Source organism: Scyliorhinus canicula, chromosome 12 (genome assembly GCF_902713615.1).
Source record: "Scyliorhinus canicula chromosome 12, sScyCan1.1, whole genome shotgun sequence".
Classification (NCBI taxonomy): domain Eukaryota; kingdom Metazoa; phylum Chordata; class Chondrichthyes; order Carcharhiniformes; family Scyliorhinidae; genus Scyliorhinus; species Scyliorhinus canicula.
The window spans coordinates 27,963,981-27,981,386 of record NC_052157.1 but is presented as its reverse complement, the minus strand read 5'-3'; the positions used below and the strand labels follow the sequence as shown (position 1 = coordinate 27,981,386).

The 17,406-nt window shown below is 47.7% G+C and overlaps 1 protein-coding gene across 2 annotated transcripts in view; it reads right to left on the bottom strand.

The window, feature by feature from the left end:
* The window catches only part of cep152 (centrosomal protein 152), a 110,328-nt gene extending 93,972 nt beyond the window's left edge, over positions 1-16,356 (bottom strand). For both annotated transcript variants that reach the window (XM_038813447.1, XM_038813448.1), the window contains exons 1-2: positions 16,191-16,356; positions 13,043-13,154 (exon numbers count right to left, since the gene is read on the bottom strand). In XM_038813447.1, the coding sequence (XP_038669375.1) occupies positions 13,043-13,129 (87 nt within the window). In that variant the 5' untranslated portion in view covers positions 13,130-13,154; positions 16,191-16,356. The remainder of the gene's footprint in view (positions 1-13,042; positions 13,155-16,190) is intronic.
* Between the last annotated feature and the right edge of the window lie 1,050 nt (positions 16,357-17,406).

Below are 17,406 nucleotides of genomic sequence, written 5' to 3'. Positions count from 1 at the left end.
CTGTGAAAACTGAAATCTGCCTAACCTCCCAATTTATTCTATTTTGATTTCAAGAAACAGACGGCAATTTTTAGCAGCGAGAAAGGTCTTCCAAGGTGGCAAAGATGTGGCCACAATTCACTTGACTGAACACTGCTCCCGGCAGTGGGAAAATCAGAGATTTTCGGAGTGACCCTAACGGGTACCCTCCACACAATTGCCTCCAGGAATCCTTCATGGGAGATGGGGGGCTTGTGCTGGACTGGAGGGGCTCAGGTCAGGGATCTTTCCTGGAATAGAGGATCGTTTGGCTGCTCTTCCCAGGTTCCAGTTTCTCAGGACTTTCACCGATTCAAACCAGCAAGACTCGCGGCTGGGTGGGGGGCTGGAGCACCCAGGAAGCAGGTGAATCGGCGTCCTACTTGTAAATCATATTCAAAACAGCTCTAATGAGCTATTTGCATGTTACCACTGGGTCTGTGCAGGAACCTCGCGGGGCCAGGCGGATGGGCTGGGAGACTTGCAACAGGTGTTATAACTCGTGTGAAACCCGACAGGCAGTCCCAGAGAATCCAGGCCAGAGTCCTGAACTGAACCTCATATTTTAGTTAGGCAAAGTAGTTTTAAGTTAGTAATGTTGGCAGCACGGTGGCACAGTGGTTAGCATTGCTGCTCCATGGCACTGAGAACCCAGGTTCGATCCCCGGTCACTGTTCGTGTGGAGTTTGCACATTCTCCCAGTGTTCGCGTGGGTTTCGCCCCCACAACCCAAAAGATGTGTGGTGTAAGTGGATTGGCCACACTAAATTGCCCCTTAATTGGAAAATATGAATTGGGTCCTTTAAATTTATATATAAAAAAAGGAATGTTGTCCAATCACTGATACCTAAGAAAGTCAAAGACTCGACGGAATGCAGATCGCAGACCCATTTCACTGCTCAACGTAGATGCAAAATTACTCGCGAATGTCCTGGGTAAGAGATAGAGCAGGTGTTTTCAAAATGAGCGTCTTCAAACTCAGGGTCGCGACCCGCGGGTAGGTTTTGGGAGAGTCGCAGCTTTCCCAATCGTGGGAGGAACGGCCGACTATCACGACCTGCCTTTACAAATGCTGGCAGCGACGAACTTTTGAGATTGCCGGCCATCCAGCGCATGTGTGCCGGATCAAGCAGTGCGCAGGCCCGGAGCCCAGCGGGGTGGGTAGCCTCCTCCTGATGCCAGCCCACTGTCCAAGCTAGTTGTATTTCAGAAAGCAACAGAGTCCTCCCACCGAGAGTGGCAGCAGAGAGCAGGTCACACGCCCCGTGCACTGACGCACATCTCCCAGGCGCGAGGGAGATTCCTCCATTTTGCAACTGCCAGCAGTGCTGGTGAGAAATCCAGGGCCTCTGGTGAACAACCCATGAAGAAGCAGCTAAGATCAGGAACAAAGGAGCATAAAGGTGATTACTTGAGGTATGGGTTATTAATTGTTGCACTGCAAATCAGGATTCAAAGTTCATTTGTTATATGCAGGGAAGCACTGGCAAATGAAAGTTAACAACCCTCAAAACTTCAAAGACATTCGAAGATCAAACATGCAAGTTTGAGGACAAACTTTTTTACTTTTTTCAACGGATGCAGTGGGATCTTAAATCATCAGAAGCTGGCGGGCGGGCGCGCGAAGGCCGGCCGGAGTCACGAAGGATGGTCGGTTGGCAAAAATGGGTCCCAGGCACAAGTTTGAAAAACACTGGACTAGAGAACTGCATACCACATTCGGGGAGAGAACAGCAGAAGTGATCGTCTCCCTGGATGCAGAAAAGGCCTTTGAAAGAATCGAATGGAAACACCTCAGAGGTACTGGAGTTGTTTGGGCAAGGGACGGGGTTCACCTCATGGGTGAAACTCCTCGACAACACTCCCAAGGTGAGTGTATGGACCAACACCACCAGCTCGGAGTACTTCCAGCTGCACAGAGGCACAAGGCAGGGATGCCAGCTGTCCCAGCTCCTGTTCGCCCTGGTAATCGAACCCCTGGTGATCGCTCTGTGGGACGCAAAAGGATGGAAGGACATCCGAAGAGGAAGCAGAGAGCATAGAATTTAGCTCTCTGTGGATGACCTGCTCCTCTATATCTCAGACCCACAGAACAGCCTGAAAGTAATCATGAAGTTCCTGGAAGTGCTTGGGGCCTTCTCGGGCTACAAACTCAACCTGGGCAAGAGCGAGGCATTCCCGATGAACCCCAACAGGGAAGGGACAGAGCTGGGACGTCTACCATTCAAACTTACCCAAAACAAATTCCACTACCTGGGGAAACAGGTAGCCCATAATTAAGCACAGATTCACAATGGATTCTGACCAGTCGGGCGAACGGTTAAAAAGGACCGACAGAGGGCAGCACGGTGGCCTAGTGGCACAACTGCCTCACGGCGCTGAGGTCCCAGATTCGATCCCGGCTCTGGGTCACTGTCTGTGTGGAGTTTGCACATTCTCCCCGTGTCTGCGTGGGTTTCGCCCCCACAACCCAAAAACGTGCAGAGTAGGTGGATTGGCCACGCTAAATTGCCCCTTAAATTATTGGGCAATCTAAATTTAAAAAAAAAAAGGACCGACAGAGAAGGGATGCATTCCTGCTTTCCTTGGCAGGGAGGGTGCAGACGATCAAGATGAACGTACTTCCAAGGTACTTCTTTCTGTTCAGATCCATACTGATCTTAATCCCCACAGCCTTTTTCCAAGGGATAGACAAAATTCCTGCCAGCCATGCTAGACACCATCTTTAAGAAGTGGAGACAGGACAGGGGGACGGCAGAGTTCAGCAACTTTTAGAACTATCAAACAGACAGGAGCTCCGTTTCCTACAAATCAACAAGCTTCTCTGCAAGGAGACGATGAGGTATCCATGGGCCCCGAGAGACACACTGCTGTAGGAACTGCTGGACTTGGACAGTATGGAGAAGGGAAACTGTGGGGACATCACAGACGACTGCTAGAAAGGGAGAGAACACAATTGGAGCAAGACGAAAATGGGTGGCCGAAATGGGGACGAACGTAGGGTGGGGACTCTGGAGCGAAGCACTAAAGTAGGGCCAACTTCACCTCCTCCTGCACAAGGCGGAGTCTCATGCAGTTTAAAACCGTGCACAGAGCAGCATCTATCCAGAACCCGAATGAACAGGTTCTTTCCAGAGGTGAAGAATAAATGCGAACAGTGCCAGGAAGGCCCAGCCAATGACACCCACATGGTCTGGGCTTGCCCCAGACTTTATTTGGTTATGGACAGCTTATTCATCAGCCTGTTCCACGACCTGTTCGAAGTCAATAGCGACGAGGAAGAAAGGGGGGGAGCAGCAAGGGTAGACAAGGTCATGTAAAACAGACAAGAACAGGGAAGGGCGGCAAGGAAGGAACTCGGAAGTATCAGGAAGGGACAGTGAAAAAGAGCAAACCTCCCCCCCCGCCCCCGGGCGAAGCTACAGGGACAACTGCAGCAGCCACAAGGCGAAAGATAGAACACAACAATAAAACACCAAGGGCGAAAGAAGGGGCCAGGATGGAGCCAGACTACCAATGGGGGTGGGGGGTGAAATGAAAGGAATATGTATAAACTTGTATATAGAAAATGGCTCATTCTGTAAATCTTATGTATTCTTTGGTATATCTAATTGTTATATTGTTAAAACTAGAAATTTCAAATAAAAACATTTGTAAGTTTTTTTTAAAAATGGAATGTTATAGGTCAGCACGGTGGTACAGTGGTTAGCATTGCTGCCTCAAGGCACCGAGGTCCCAGGTTCGATCCCAGCTCTGGGTCTGTGTCCATGTGAGTTTGCATATTCTCCCCGTGTTTACGTGGGTTTCAGCCCCAAAACCCAAAAGATGTGCAGGGTAGGTGAATTGCCAAGTTAAATTGCCCCTTAATTGGAAAAAAAGAATTGGGTACTCTAAATTTTTTTTTTTTTAAAAAGGAATGTTGTCCAGAGGTTAGGGAGCTGATTATCACTTGAAGCACCTACTCGTGCTCAGTAAGGAGGTTGCATTGCATTTTGGTGGCTATCCCTTGGCTGTTTTAAGAGGGTATTACAACAAGTGCTTGGACTAAATACAGCACTGATTTGGATTTGAAGCCAAGGAACATAGGATTTAGAAGTACATCATTCAGCCCATTAAGAATGCTCAGCCATGGTTGTTCTGGTTGTGGTTTCAACTCCACTTTCCTGTCTGCCCCCTATGTCAAGTGTCAGTGTTTCCCACCCTACCTCCTCCTCTAACCAAAAAGAAAACGACGGTTGTTGGGAAGCGGGGAGAGTTTCATGAAAACAAAATGTCTAACGCTGTCTTGAATAAATGCAAGAACTCAGCCTCAACTGCTCTGTGGAAGACAATTCAACAGAATAACACCCGAGATAAAAAACGTCTCATCTCTACATTTAAAGGGAGACCCGATATTATGTGTTCGTTCCATTCTCTGATAAGGAAATATCCCTTTAACTATCTCTACTTTCACACTGTTTTAATAACTTTGTTCAGGTTTAAAACACTAGTCTTAGACCCACACTTCAACTCATTAAAATTAAATTCAACTATGTTATGATTGCGGTCACCCGAAGGCTCCTTTGCCATGGAGGTTAATGATTAATCCAGTCTCATTGCTCATTATTAGGTCTCAACAGCCTGCTTCCTGGTTGGCTTCAGAACGTACTGATCCAAGAAACCTTCCGGACACTGAACTTTTTCCAAGCTACCTTTACCAAGCTAGGCACTCCACGTGGAAATCAGTGATGCTTTGTGCTGAGTCTTGGATGTGCCTTGCACTTCTAGACAACAACTTCAATGTTATTGTTCATAACTAGCCTTTAGTCTTCTCGTCTGATCTATGCCCACAAGAGCGATTAAGTTGTTGGAATGTCAGGTCTCAAAGATTCTAGTATGATGATCTGCCCGCCTCTAAAAGTGACTTGTGTTAAATGTCCTGGTTAAGGCTAAAATAGCCTCACTTGTTTGTGGACATTTTGAAGTGCATTAGTCCATGCTTTAATGATGGTTTGTCAGTTTCTATAGACTGCAATATTTCAGTTTCTTTTTACAGCTGCTGACATTTGCGTTGCACAGAAAGTACCAGATCAATTGACAGACTTGCAATCCCCTTCATATGTAGCATTGCAGCTCCCTTAAAATTTACAATTTTTGAAACATTCTGGAAAACTCAATTTAGGTCATGAACTGAGACAGTTATGAGGGTGATCTACCACATGAAACCTGTCTAATTCCATAGACTGACAATAGTGCAAGGTCATGGCATGCCAGTAGTCCTGCAATCGTTCGGCCTTTAGCCTCCATGAGGTAGAACATCTGTGATGTTCTTGGAGGATTGACTGCACTCCAAAACGATGGAACCTGCACAATGAATTAGTGAGCCACTGTAGGTTTCACCATTGACTTCCATGGGTGGCAGTCTTTGGGGTACCGGAACAGTGTCATGCGAGAGTTCCTTTAAGAAAAGTGTGTTTTATCAAATGGTTGCAGCGATGTCATTGTGTGGGAGGAGCTGGAATGTGATCCTGCTTTTTATTTTCATTTTGAGCTGGAAGCTCTTTTTGGTTCTGTGTTTTAGTTTTGCTTTCCATTGGAGAGCTGCATTCAAACCAAGCAGATGTATACTGGTCTCTCTCTCTGTATGTTAAACAAGGTGTTCAGATCACTTGATAATTTCATAGAATTTACAGTGCAGAAGGAGGCCATTCGGCCCATCGAGTCTGCACCGGCTCCTGGAAAGAGCACCCTACCCAAGATTAATACCTCCACCCTATCCCCATAACCCAGTAATCCCACCCAACACTAAGGGCAATTTTGGACACTAAGGGCAATTTATCATGGCCAGTCCACCTAACCTGCACATCTTTGGACTGTGGGAGGAAACCGGAGCACCCGGAGAAAACCCACGCACACACGGGGAGGATGTGCAGACTCCGCACAGACAGTGAAGTCCGGTCCCAGGGGAATTCTGGAGGAATGCAACAAAAAAGGGAAAGGAGTTTTAAAGAAACTTGGTGAAAGTTTTTTTTCTTTTTTTGAAGGAAGAATTTTTTGTTTTTTTGTAAAAAAAAAAGATTGAATTAGGAAAGAAGGGTGAAAGGAAAGGAAAAATAATAAGTCAATAAAGGATGGGAAAAGCAGCATCGAGGAAGGGAGGAAACGTGGGCTCGCCATTGAATGAGGACCAGCAAAAGCACTGACAAGATGGCGGATGCCGGACCGCATTGTGGAGCCGCACTACTTACGGTGGAAAAGATGACTGAGGTGATGGAGGTGGAGCTGGAAAAGCAGTTTTCAAAGCACACAAGAGGTTTTGAGGATGGAGATGACGGTCACATTGAAGTCTTTGGTGTAGGAGGCAATTGCCCCGGTGAGGGTAGCTGTGGCAAAGACATCGGCCGAGGTGAGAGAGCAGGGCAAGAAGATGAAGGAAGTGGAGGAGGCCATGTCGCAGCACAGCGACCAGGTCACCTCGATGGGGGACGAGCTGCGGAGGGTGGAGGAGTTCAACAGAGGACTCCGAGCAAAGCTCGAAGACTTGGAGTACCGCTCGAGGCAGCACAATCTGAGAATTGTGGGCTTGCCCGAAGGGACAGAGGGCCCAAGGCCAACAGAGTACTTCGCTAAGAAACTGGTGGAGCTGATGGGGGAGGGTGCAGACCCCTTCCGGTACCAGCTGGACTGAGCTCATTGGTCATTAAGGCCGAAGCCCAAAGTGAATGAGCCACCAAGAGCAGCAATTAACTGCTTCCATAAGTACTGCATGATGGAGAAGGTGTTAAGCTGGGCGAAGCAGAAGTGCGAGATGCAGTGGGATGGTGCTGGAGTTCGGATCTACCAGGACTTGACGATGGAACTGGCAAAAAGACGAGCGGCGTTCGGGCGAGTGAAGGCAGCAGTGTACAAAAAGGGGGTGCGATTTGGTATGGTATACCTGGCGAAGTTGAGGGTGACATATGATGCCAAGGACTTTTATTTTGAGACAGCGAAGGTTGCTGAGGCGTTCGTGAGGGCAGAAGGCTTGGGACAAACGTGAGGAGCGGAGCTGGACAAGAGAATGTGGACTGTGATTGGGGAGCTGAAAAATGCATAAATGCTAGAACTTTCTTTTTACTGACGTGTATTGTAATTTACTTCACTTCACATTGTTACAGAGTTCAAGTTATTGGTTCGGTTGATTGGCATTCTGTGTTGCGACGGTTATATCTTATTTTAGTGAATGGTATGGGTTGGATTGTTGTTTTTGTTTTTTTTTTCCGCTGGGAATGGGTGGGAGGGGATGGTATACCTTGGCGTGGGGAGCCACCCGCGCTAGCTAACTAAAGTTGGCTAGTGATCGGAGGTGAGGTGACAGGAGGGCTGCGGACGTTGGAGCCTGGTTAGCAGGTTTCGATGGGCCTACAAGGCGGGCGAGGAGGGGAGGAAGGGATTGATGTTGGGAGATGTTTTTTCGAGAGGAAATGTAAGGTGGTGTTTTGGGAGCGGGGGGTGGTGGTGTTCGATGTTAATAATGGGTGGGTCAGGTTCATAGGCAGGGCCCGGTGGTACGATGATGGTGGATGAGAAAGGGGGGGGGGGGGGGTGAGAGACCCCCAGTTAGGATAGTCACATGAGGGGGTTAGGAGGTCCGATCAAGAGGTCAAGGGTGCTTGCGCATCAACAGTTTGAAAGCCGATGTAGCAATGCTGCAGGAGACTCACTTGAGGGTGAAGGACCAGGTGAGACTTAAAAGGGCTGGTTTAGTCACGTGTTTCACTCTGGATTTGATAGAATGGCTCGTGGGGTAGCGGTGGCTCATGGGGTAGCAGTAATGGTCAGCAAAAGAGTACGATTCCAGATGGAGGTGGTGGTGGCAGATCAGTGGGGTAGATACGTGATTATGACAGGGGCACTGAAGGGGAGGTTAGTGGCGCTGTTAAGTGTATATGGTCCCAATTGGGAAGATGTGGGATTCGCAAAGAAGGTGTTTGGGGCCATCCCTGACTTGGACACACACAAACTGATAGTTTTGGGGGGGGGGGGGGGGGAGGAGACAGAAGAGAGACGGACGACTGGAACTTGGTGCAGGAGCCAAGTTTGGACAGGTAACAGCCGTGCTCGCTGGTCCCATCAGGGGGGACGAAGGTGTTGGCTGGGCTAATGGTGGAAATGGGAGGGGTGGACCCTTGGAAGTTTCTGCACCCGAGGGAACGGGAGTACACATTTTTCTCAGCAGTCCATGAGGTATACTTGCGGATCGACTTTTTTGTGGTGGGGAAGGCATTGCTGGCTGGGGTTAAGGGGTCGGAATACTTGGCAATTGCAGTGTCAGATCATGCTCTGCAATGGGTGGATATGGTACTGGAGAGGGGGGTAGCACAGATGTTGGGGTGGAAATTAGACGTGGGACTTTTGGGGGACCAAGGGTTCTGTGACAAAATTAAAAAGGTAGTTGAGGAATATGTCGGTTTCAGCTGTATGGGTGAGGTGCCGAAGGCAGTTGACTGGGAGGCTCTAAAGGCAGTGGTGAGGAGTGAGGCCAGGGTGGACAAAGAGGAGAGGTTGGAGCAGCAGAGGGTAATAAACGAGATGTTGGAGGTAGATAGGAGTTATGCAGAAGATGCGGACCCAGCGAAGTTGGAAAAGAGGAAGGAACTACAGATGGGCTTTGACCAACTATGTACCAGGAAGGCGGTGCGTCAACTGAAACGAGCAAGGGGTGCAGTTTACAAACATGAGATAAGGCAGGTCAGGTCAGCTCCGGAGGGAGGCAGCGGTGAGGGAAATTGTTCAGGTGAGGGATAGGGCAGGGAAGTTGGTGTGACTCCGGATCTGATTAACAAGGTCTTTGAGGAATTTTATGAGAGGTTGTACAGGTCAGAGCCACCTGGGGGAGACCGGGAGATGCAGGAATTTCTAGATGGGTTGGAGTACCCGAGGTTAGGGGAGGGGGACAAGGCTACATTAGAAGGAGCGATAGTGGAGCAGAAGATAAAGGATGCGGTTGGAAGGATGCAGTCAGGGAAGGTGGCAGGGCCGGATGGGTTTCCAGTGGAATATTATAAAAAATTCAAGGATAAGCTGGCACCCCTGATGGTGGGGATGTTTGAAGAGGTGATAGGGAAGAGGGTGTTGCTACAAACTTTGGGGCAGGCATCGATTTCCCTGTTGCTAAAAAAAGATAAGGATCCGACAGAGTGTGGGTCGTATAGGCCCATATCACTTCTGAATGTGGACGCAAAAGTATTTGCAAAGGTACTGGCGGGTAGGTTGGAGGAGTGCCTCCCGAAGATGATAGGCGAAGATCACACGGGTTTTGAGAGAGGGAGGCAGTTCTTTTCAAACGTTAGTAGGGTATTGAACGTTGTTATGGCACCGGCAGAGGTGATAGAGCATAAGGTGTCCTTACATGCCGATGACTTGCTGTTATACGTGTCGGAACCGAGTGTGTCGATAGGGGGAATATTGGAGCTGCTTCGAGTGTTTGGGTCTTTCTCAGGGCACAAACTAAATCTAGACAAGAGTGGGTATTTTGTGGTGTCTGGGCCGGGGGTGGAGGTAGGGATGGGTGGCTGCCATTCCGTAGGGCAGGGACTCACTTTAGGTACCTAGGGGTGCAGGTTACCCAGGAGTGGGGGGGGCTCCGCAGGTACAACATTTCTAGTTTGGTGTGGAGAGTGGTGAAAGCTGATCTGTCAAATTGGGATGGTCTCCCTCGGTCACTGGCAGGTCAGGTACAGGTGGTTAAAATGAACGTATTGCTGCGATTTTTGTTTATTTTTCAATGCCTGCCGATTTTCCTGGCAAAGGCTTTTTTCAGAAAGATTGAGGGAAGGATTACTTTGTTCATGTCGGGAGGGGAGGTGGGCAGAGTTAGAAAGGTGCTGCTACAGAGGGGAAGGCAGGCAGGGAGCTTGGGTCTTCCGAACCTGATGTATTACTACTGGGCGGCGAATGTGGAGAAAGTGCGGAGCTGGGTCAGAGGGGTTGATTCCCATTGGGTCAGAATGGAGGAGAGTTTGTGCAGGGGGTCGGGATTGAAAGCACAAGCAACAGCACCGCTCCCAATGGCCCCGGGGAAATACTCAGGGAGCCCAGTAATAATAGCTTCATTGAGAATTTAGAGATAGTTTCGCCAACACTTCGGGTTGGGGGCAGGGTCAAGGGAAATGCCGATTCGGGGAACCACAGATTTGAGCCAGGGAAGTGGGATGGAAATTTTCAGAAATGGGAGGAGAAGTGGATTAAGACACTAAAAGATTTGTTTCTTAGAGGTCGGTTTGCAGGATTGAAGGAGCTGGAAGCGAAGTATAGGCTGGAGCAGGGGGAAATGTTCAGATACATGCAGGTTCGAGATTTTGCCAGAAAGGAGATACAGAGCTTCTCGGTGGAGCCAGCCTCCACATTGTTGGAGGATGTGCTGACGACAGGGGGATTGGAGAAGGGGGTAGTGTCGGCGGTTTACGGAGCTATTTTGGAAGAGGAGAAGGGATCAAAGCAAAGTGGGAGGAACAGTTGGGAGAGGATATGCAGGAGGGGTTCTGGTGTGAGGTGCTCCGGAGAGTGAATGCCTCCACCTCGTGCGCGAGGTTGGGACTGATACAGCTGAAGGTGGTATACAGAGCACACCTCACGAGGGCAAGGATGAGCCGATTCTTTGAAGGAGTAAAAATGTGTATGAATGTTGCTCGGGGGAGGGGGGGGTGCTAATGACATTCATATATTTTGGTCCTGTCCAAAGCTAGAGGATTACTGGAAGGTGGTTTTAGGGTAATTTCTGAAGTGGTGCACGTGAAACTGGACCCGATCCCCAGGAGGCCATATTTGGGGGGTCGGACCAGCCAGAGTTGGAAATGGGTGCAGAGGCAGATGTTGTAGCCTTCACCTCTTTGATCGCCAGAAGGCGGATCCCGATAGGTTGGAGAGCAACCTCTCCACCCTGTGCTCTGGCGTGGGGACCTGCTGGAATTCGTGACTCTTGAGAAGGTTAAGTTTGAACTGAGGGGAAGGATGGAGGGGTTCTACAATTCTTGGGCATTATTAATAATGCACCTTCAAGAACTGTATAACATCGAACAACATTTGGGGCGGGTGGCTGGGAGGGTTGGTGGGAGGGGGGGCTGTATGTGTTAATGTTGACTATGGGTGATCCCCAATTCCTTTTTGTCAATTGTTTATGTGAACATGCGGGCTAATGTTTAGGGTTTTGTGGGAGGATGGGATCGTTGTTATTGATATGGGGATTGACATATTTGTTACGGGTTATTGTTGGGTGTAAATTTGGGAGAAAGCGTGAGAAAGGAGGTGTTTTGGCTTATGGATGTTGTTAAGAAAGTTACTACGGGTTACCTATAGAGTACTGTATCTTTTTGGGGGGGGGTTATCAGTGTTGGTAGTTGGTAAGATGTTTACTGTGGGTGAATAAAATGTTAACTGGATTCATAGAATAAATATAGTTTTGTTTTAAAAATACTTTAGATCTTTGTTGCATCACACCTGTAAAGTAGGCTCTTGTGCTCCCATAACCAAAATCTATGAAAAGTTGTGAACTCCATGATATACTTTGGTGTTCTCTAAACCCTGGCCCATAACAACAGCCAGAGCTCTTTATGGGGAGGGGGTAAAATGTCCTAGCCTTGGGACTCCCTGATCGCCTACTGGAGATGCCTGCTCAGCTGGAGATCAGCCGCACCAACTAAAGCAGTGGTTATCCTATTTTTTTTTTTTACATCTAGAGTACCCAATTCAGTTTTTCCAATTAAGCGGCAATTTAGCGTGGCCAGTCCACCTACCCTGCACATCTTTGGGTTGTGAGGGCGAAACTCACGCAAACACGGAGAGAATGTTCAAACTCCACATGGACAGAGACTCAGAGCCGTGATCGAACCTGGGACCTCGTCGTCGCGAGGCAGCAATGCTCACCACTGCGCCACCATGCTGCCCATGGTTATCCTATTTAGAATTTCTCAAATTGGAAAGTATTAAAATCACCATTAGAGAATCGGAGAATGCTTATACAATACAATCTTTCCAGAAATTGTTTGTGACCAGCAACCAAAAAAGAGGGGTGGGAGCAAGACCGGGGAGGGGAGACCGAAACAAACAAAAGATAAAGAGGAGGGAGAGGGTTGGGGGGAGGGGGGTGAGAAGAGAGACAGGAGAAGGGAAGAGAACACGTACAGAGTGGGAAAGCAGGGCAAAGGAATCAAAGGGTACCAGAGAGAGGAAAACCCAGGGGCGACCACAGCAACAAAGATAGGATGCATCTAGGTGGCCTCAAACAAGCCCCTGGTACGCTTTAATACAATGGAGCCACATGTAAATAGTTACACCGTCGGGTTGTGGTAACCGATGACTGAGGGCCCAATGTTAAACGGCCCCCTATCTGTATACATGTTTCCTGCATACATATACCTGATGACAATGTTTTTCCCTTTTGGTCGGTTTTATGATGTGTTTTCTTTCAGTTTTTTCTTTTTAAACTTTCAATGAACCGATAAAGTTTTTTCTCAAAAGTACCAAATATGGAAGAGCTACAAGATGAATGTTACTTCCAAGACAAAACTAAAAGAACTGTTTTCAAAACTAGCCGAGCAGTTAATAAACAACCACACTAATCTGCACCAAGGTGCTTCGCCTCTGCCAATAGTCCTTTAAAATGTAATTCAGACTATTAGTCCCATTTCTGAAGCAACTTCCCATCCTTCTAATGAAACATTCCTATAATGAAAGTGCTGGATTGCATAGAGTATTTTCTTAATTGCTTATTTGTTAATAAAACAAATTCCGCAGACATATCCCTACTATTATTCTTGTGCGTAATGGGGTCCAGAGCAAGAATCTCATTTAATTAGAGGCTTTTGTCACAACACCAAGATTCAACACCACACCAACAGTTGTCGTACAACACCCAGCTCTAACACACAACCAAGTTTATACAATTTATGCAAAAGGAAATGTCAGCTAAAAGTCATACCAACACGGACAGTTTCAGACCTGTCTAACATTTTTCTATTTCCCAGCCCAAGAATGGAAAGATGGGAGGGAAGGAAACTGGCCTTACCTCTTGCTCTCGTTCATAATCTTCTCTGTCATACTCCTCATCCTCATGTTGGGTTGGCAAAGTCACGCTGTCAAAGTTCATGGACATCTTCAGAGGATTTAGAGAAACAACCCTAACAGAAATATAACAAACTTAATCCTGGATTTCAAATTCAAACTATAATGACATCTGTCTGTGTGGAGTCTGCACGTCCTCCCCATGTGTGCGTGGGTTTCCTCTGGGTGCTCCGGTTTCCTCCCACAGTCCAAAGATGTGCGGGTTAGGTGGACTGGCCATGCTAAATTGCCCGTAGTGTCCTAAAAAGTAAGGTGGGGGGGGGGTTACGGGTATAGGGTGGGTTTGAGTAGGGTGATCATTGCTCGGCACAACATCGAGGGCCGAAGGGCCTGTTCTGTGCTGTACTGTTCTATCTATCTATCACTGACTTCGCAGGAACTACTTAGCTTTCAAAATAATGGTAATATTAACATTTTGAATTGTTACAACTTTAATATTGCAAAATGCAGTAAATTGATAAAATATAGTTTATGGACTCAAACTCCTGTAGCACATTGGTAGTACTTTCACCCCTAGTTCAAGTTCCACATCAGAAGCTGACACTCATTGAGAGAGTATTGCACATTACATCCAAAAGACAGCACCTCCACTATTGATTTGATATTTTTATTCATTCATGGAATGTGGGCATCACTGGCTGAGCATTTCTTTTTTTTTTTTTTTTTCTTTTTTTTTTTATAAATTTAGATTACCCAATTATTTTTTCCAATTAAGGGGCAATTTAGCCTGGCCAATCCACCTACTCTGCACATTTTTGGGTTGTGGGGGCGAAACCCACACAGACACGGGGAGAATGTGCAAACTCCACACAGTCAGTGACCCAGAGCCGGGATCGAACCTGGGACCTCAGCGCCGTGAGGCGGTTGTGCTAACCACTAGGCCACCGTGCTGCCCGGCTGAGCATTTCTTGCCCATCTCAAATTGCCCTTCAATGGAGTGGCAATTTCAGATTGGCCACTGTCTTGGATCTGGAGTCACAAATAGGCCAGACAGACAAGGATGTCAGATTTAGTGAACCAGAAGGGCTTTACAGCAATTGACAATGATTTCAAGGTTGTCATTTGACTTTTAATTGCAGAACTTTGCCAATGAGCACGTTGGAATTTGAGCCCAGGTCCCCTGGGTCTCTGGATTATTAGTCCAATGACAGTACCACTAGACCACCCACCCACCTCCCACCACCAGCCGATGAAGTACTTTGAGGCTCCCTCTGCCTGCCTACTTGAATGGATATAAAAAATTCCATGGCATTAGGTTATCGGAGGTAAGCGAAGGTTACAAGCAGATCAACCATGATCCTTTGAATGGCATAGAATGGCCAAGTGGTCAACTCTTGCACCCAATTTGTATTCAAAGAAGGGCAAAGGATATATCCCAAGTATCCTGGTCAAATATTATCACTTGTTTTACTCGATTATCACAAAAAACAATTATCAGGTCTTTATCACATAGCTTGTGGGAATTTGCTGCGTGCCAGGTTTCCAACATTATAACAATGACACATCAAAAAGAACAGCATAAAGCACCTCGAGATGTCTGGTGGGAAAGTGCTACATAAAGGCAAGCCTTTTGTTTTTTTAATTTTAATATCAATTTGTCAGTGCAAATTTGGTTTCACACAGTGTGAGTCAGATATTAAGGCACACGTGGAATTCAAAGCAAAGAGGAGGAAAACTCTGATTGAATTCCCAAATTGGGTATCCCGCCCTCTCATTGTGCTAAGTACATCCTCCTCCACCAGAGACTCTCCTCCATTGGCCTGACTGATGAGTTCATTCTTCACCTTATTCCCTTTGGTCGACACAAATCATAATAATCAGAGCATCATCAGCCATAGTTTTGCCTACTTTCACATCACGAAACAGGTTCTCCTTAAAAATCCATCATTACCCTTCTTCCTCATTTGATACTTTTTGACATAACATCCGCAGACATGAGATCAGCATGATATCATCTAGCTCCAACTTCCCTCATCATCTCTCAAACCCTCAAATATATTGTCTAAAATTCAGCACTTTATCAGCTGCAGTTTTGTCATTTTAGCTCAAAATACAAATTCTGTATTCCCTTTACAGACTCCATGACCCCTTTCACTGGCCACACCAAGTGGCAAGGATCTGGAATGCACTAGCAGAGGATTATGGAGAAGGCAGGGTCCATTTTGGCTTTTAAACGAGAATTGGAGAATTATCGGTAGCATAATGGTTAGCACAGTTGCTTCACAGCTCCAGGGTCTCAGGTTCGATTCCTGGCTTACTTTGATCTGTGCTTAATCTGTACATTCTCCCCATGTCTGCGTGGGTTTCCTTGGGGTGCTCCAGTTACCTCCCACAGTCCAAAGATGCGCAGGTTAGGTGGATTGGCCATGCTAAATTGCACTTAGTGTCCAAAAAAAGGTGAGGTGGGATAACTGGGTTACAGGGACAGGGTGGAGGTTTGGGCTTAAGTAGGATGTTCTTTCCAAGAACCGGTCCAGACTCGATGGGCAAATGGTCTTCTGCACTGCAAATTCTATGATCTGAAGAGAAAATTAAATTTGGGGAAAAGGAGAGGGGAATGGGACTAGGCGAGATTGTCAAAAATCCAATCAAGGGTTGTGGACTTTGCTGGCACAGCCAGCATTCATTCCCCATCTCTAATTGCCCTCGAGAAGGTGGTGGTTACCCACCTTATTGAACCTCTGTCTCCCCTGTTGTCCAGGATTTTGACCTGTCGACAGTGAAGGAACAGCAATATAATTCCAAGTCAGGGTGGTGTGTGCCTTGGAGGGGAACTTCTCGGTGGTGGTCCCCCTGTGTCTCCTGGCCCTGTTGTTCCAGAGGACAGGGGTTATGGGTTTGGAAGATGCTGCTGAAGGTGTCTTGGTGGGCTAGCAAGTAGAGGATGGGCCGAATGACCATGTTTCGCATTGTAATCATCATTCCATGCAACAGAGTGAATCACAATGCAGTGGAATGGCGCCTAGGTTTAACGATGGACACGGTCACAAATAATAAACTTATTGCCCAGCTGCTTTGGGGGTGGCAACTGCGAAGTTTATTGGTTTTGGGTACAGTTAAAAGTTGTAAAACTGAAAATAGCAGGAACTTACCAAATGTCGAAGCTAATGCCGGAACTTGCGGCCGTTTCATACTGATATTTAACAAGCTGCCCTAGTGAGCGGATTACACAGCGGGAACTGTAACCGGCTCCACTGACTTCAGCTCAGCTTCCCCTCTCCTCCAACCCTGGCCACCATAGGAGCAACCGCCGCTGGCTCAACCTGGCCTTAAAACGTCAGGTGGGTGACGTGCCTTGATTGGCAGGCAGCACGGCCATAGAAAAGCCGGAAATGAGATTCGAATCGGACCGCCCGCCAATCGGAGGACGGTGGGCGGGACATCCGGCGGCAGTCCGGGTTGTCTGTTACTGGAGTGTGGATTATTTTTCCAAACCTGGCGCTCGAGCGCCGCGAAGCGAGGCGGGAAGAGCGCGGCCGCCTCATTGGTTGCCACTCCGTCACGTGCCCCCGTCGCTCGCTCTCAGTGGCTAACGGCCACAGCAGCTGATGACTGACAGGCGGTTGGTCAGAGATTTAATGGGAGAGAGGGCGGACGAGGGGCTTTAAACTGGAGCAAACCCTGCCAACAGAAAAAGCTGGATAAAAGAAAATTACTGCGGATGCTGGAATCTGTATTCCAACAGAAGAGGCTGCACTTATGGACATGTTGAGGAGCACTGGAACAGCGGAAGTTTTAAGGCATTTGCAAACCAATTGCACTGTAGATCTGACAGACTTTTGTCATTTGTTCTGTCAGCAAGGAATGCACATGAGGGACAGAAAAATATCAGGAGTATTTACTCATAGAGTCCCTACATGGTGGCACGGTGACACAGTGGTTAGCACTTCTGCCTTAGCATGGTGGCACAGTGCTCAGCAGGCCTCCAGCGCCGAGCACCCGGGTTCGAACCCGGCCCTGGGTCACTGTCCACGTGGAGTTTGCACATTCTCCCCGTGTCTGTGTGGGTCTCGTCCCCACAATCCAAAAATATGTGCAGGATAGGTGGACTGGCCACTCTTTTGAGACCAACCAACAAAATAGAAGGAAGGAAATAAACTTGGGGACAAAGCAAAAAAGGTTGCTCCTGTTGGGGCACTGCCTGAACATATCAAAGGATTAATGGAAACTTAAAAACATCAAATAAGACTGCAATTAAAGGAGTCAATAAAGCACCCCAACCCCTATGATGCACACTGGGCAAGGAAGGCTTGATGGGTGCCCATGGACACTGCATGCTCCCTTTCTCGGGGCACCCAGCCAGGACTG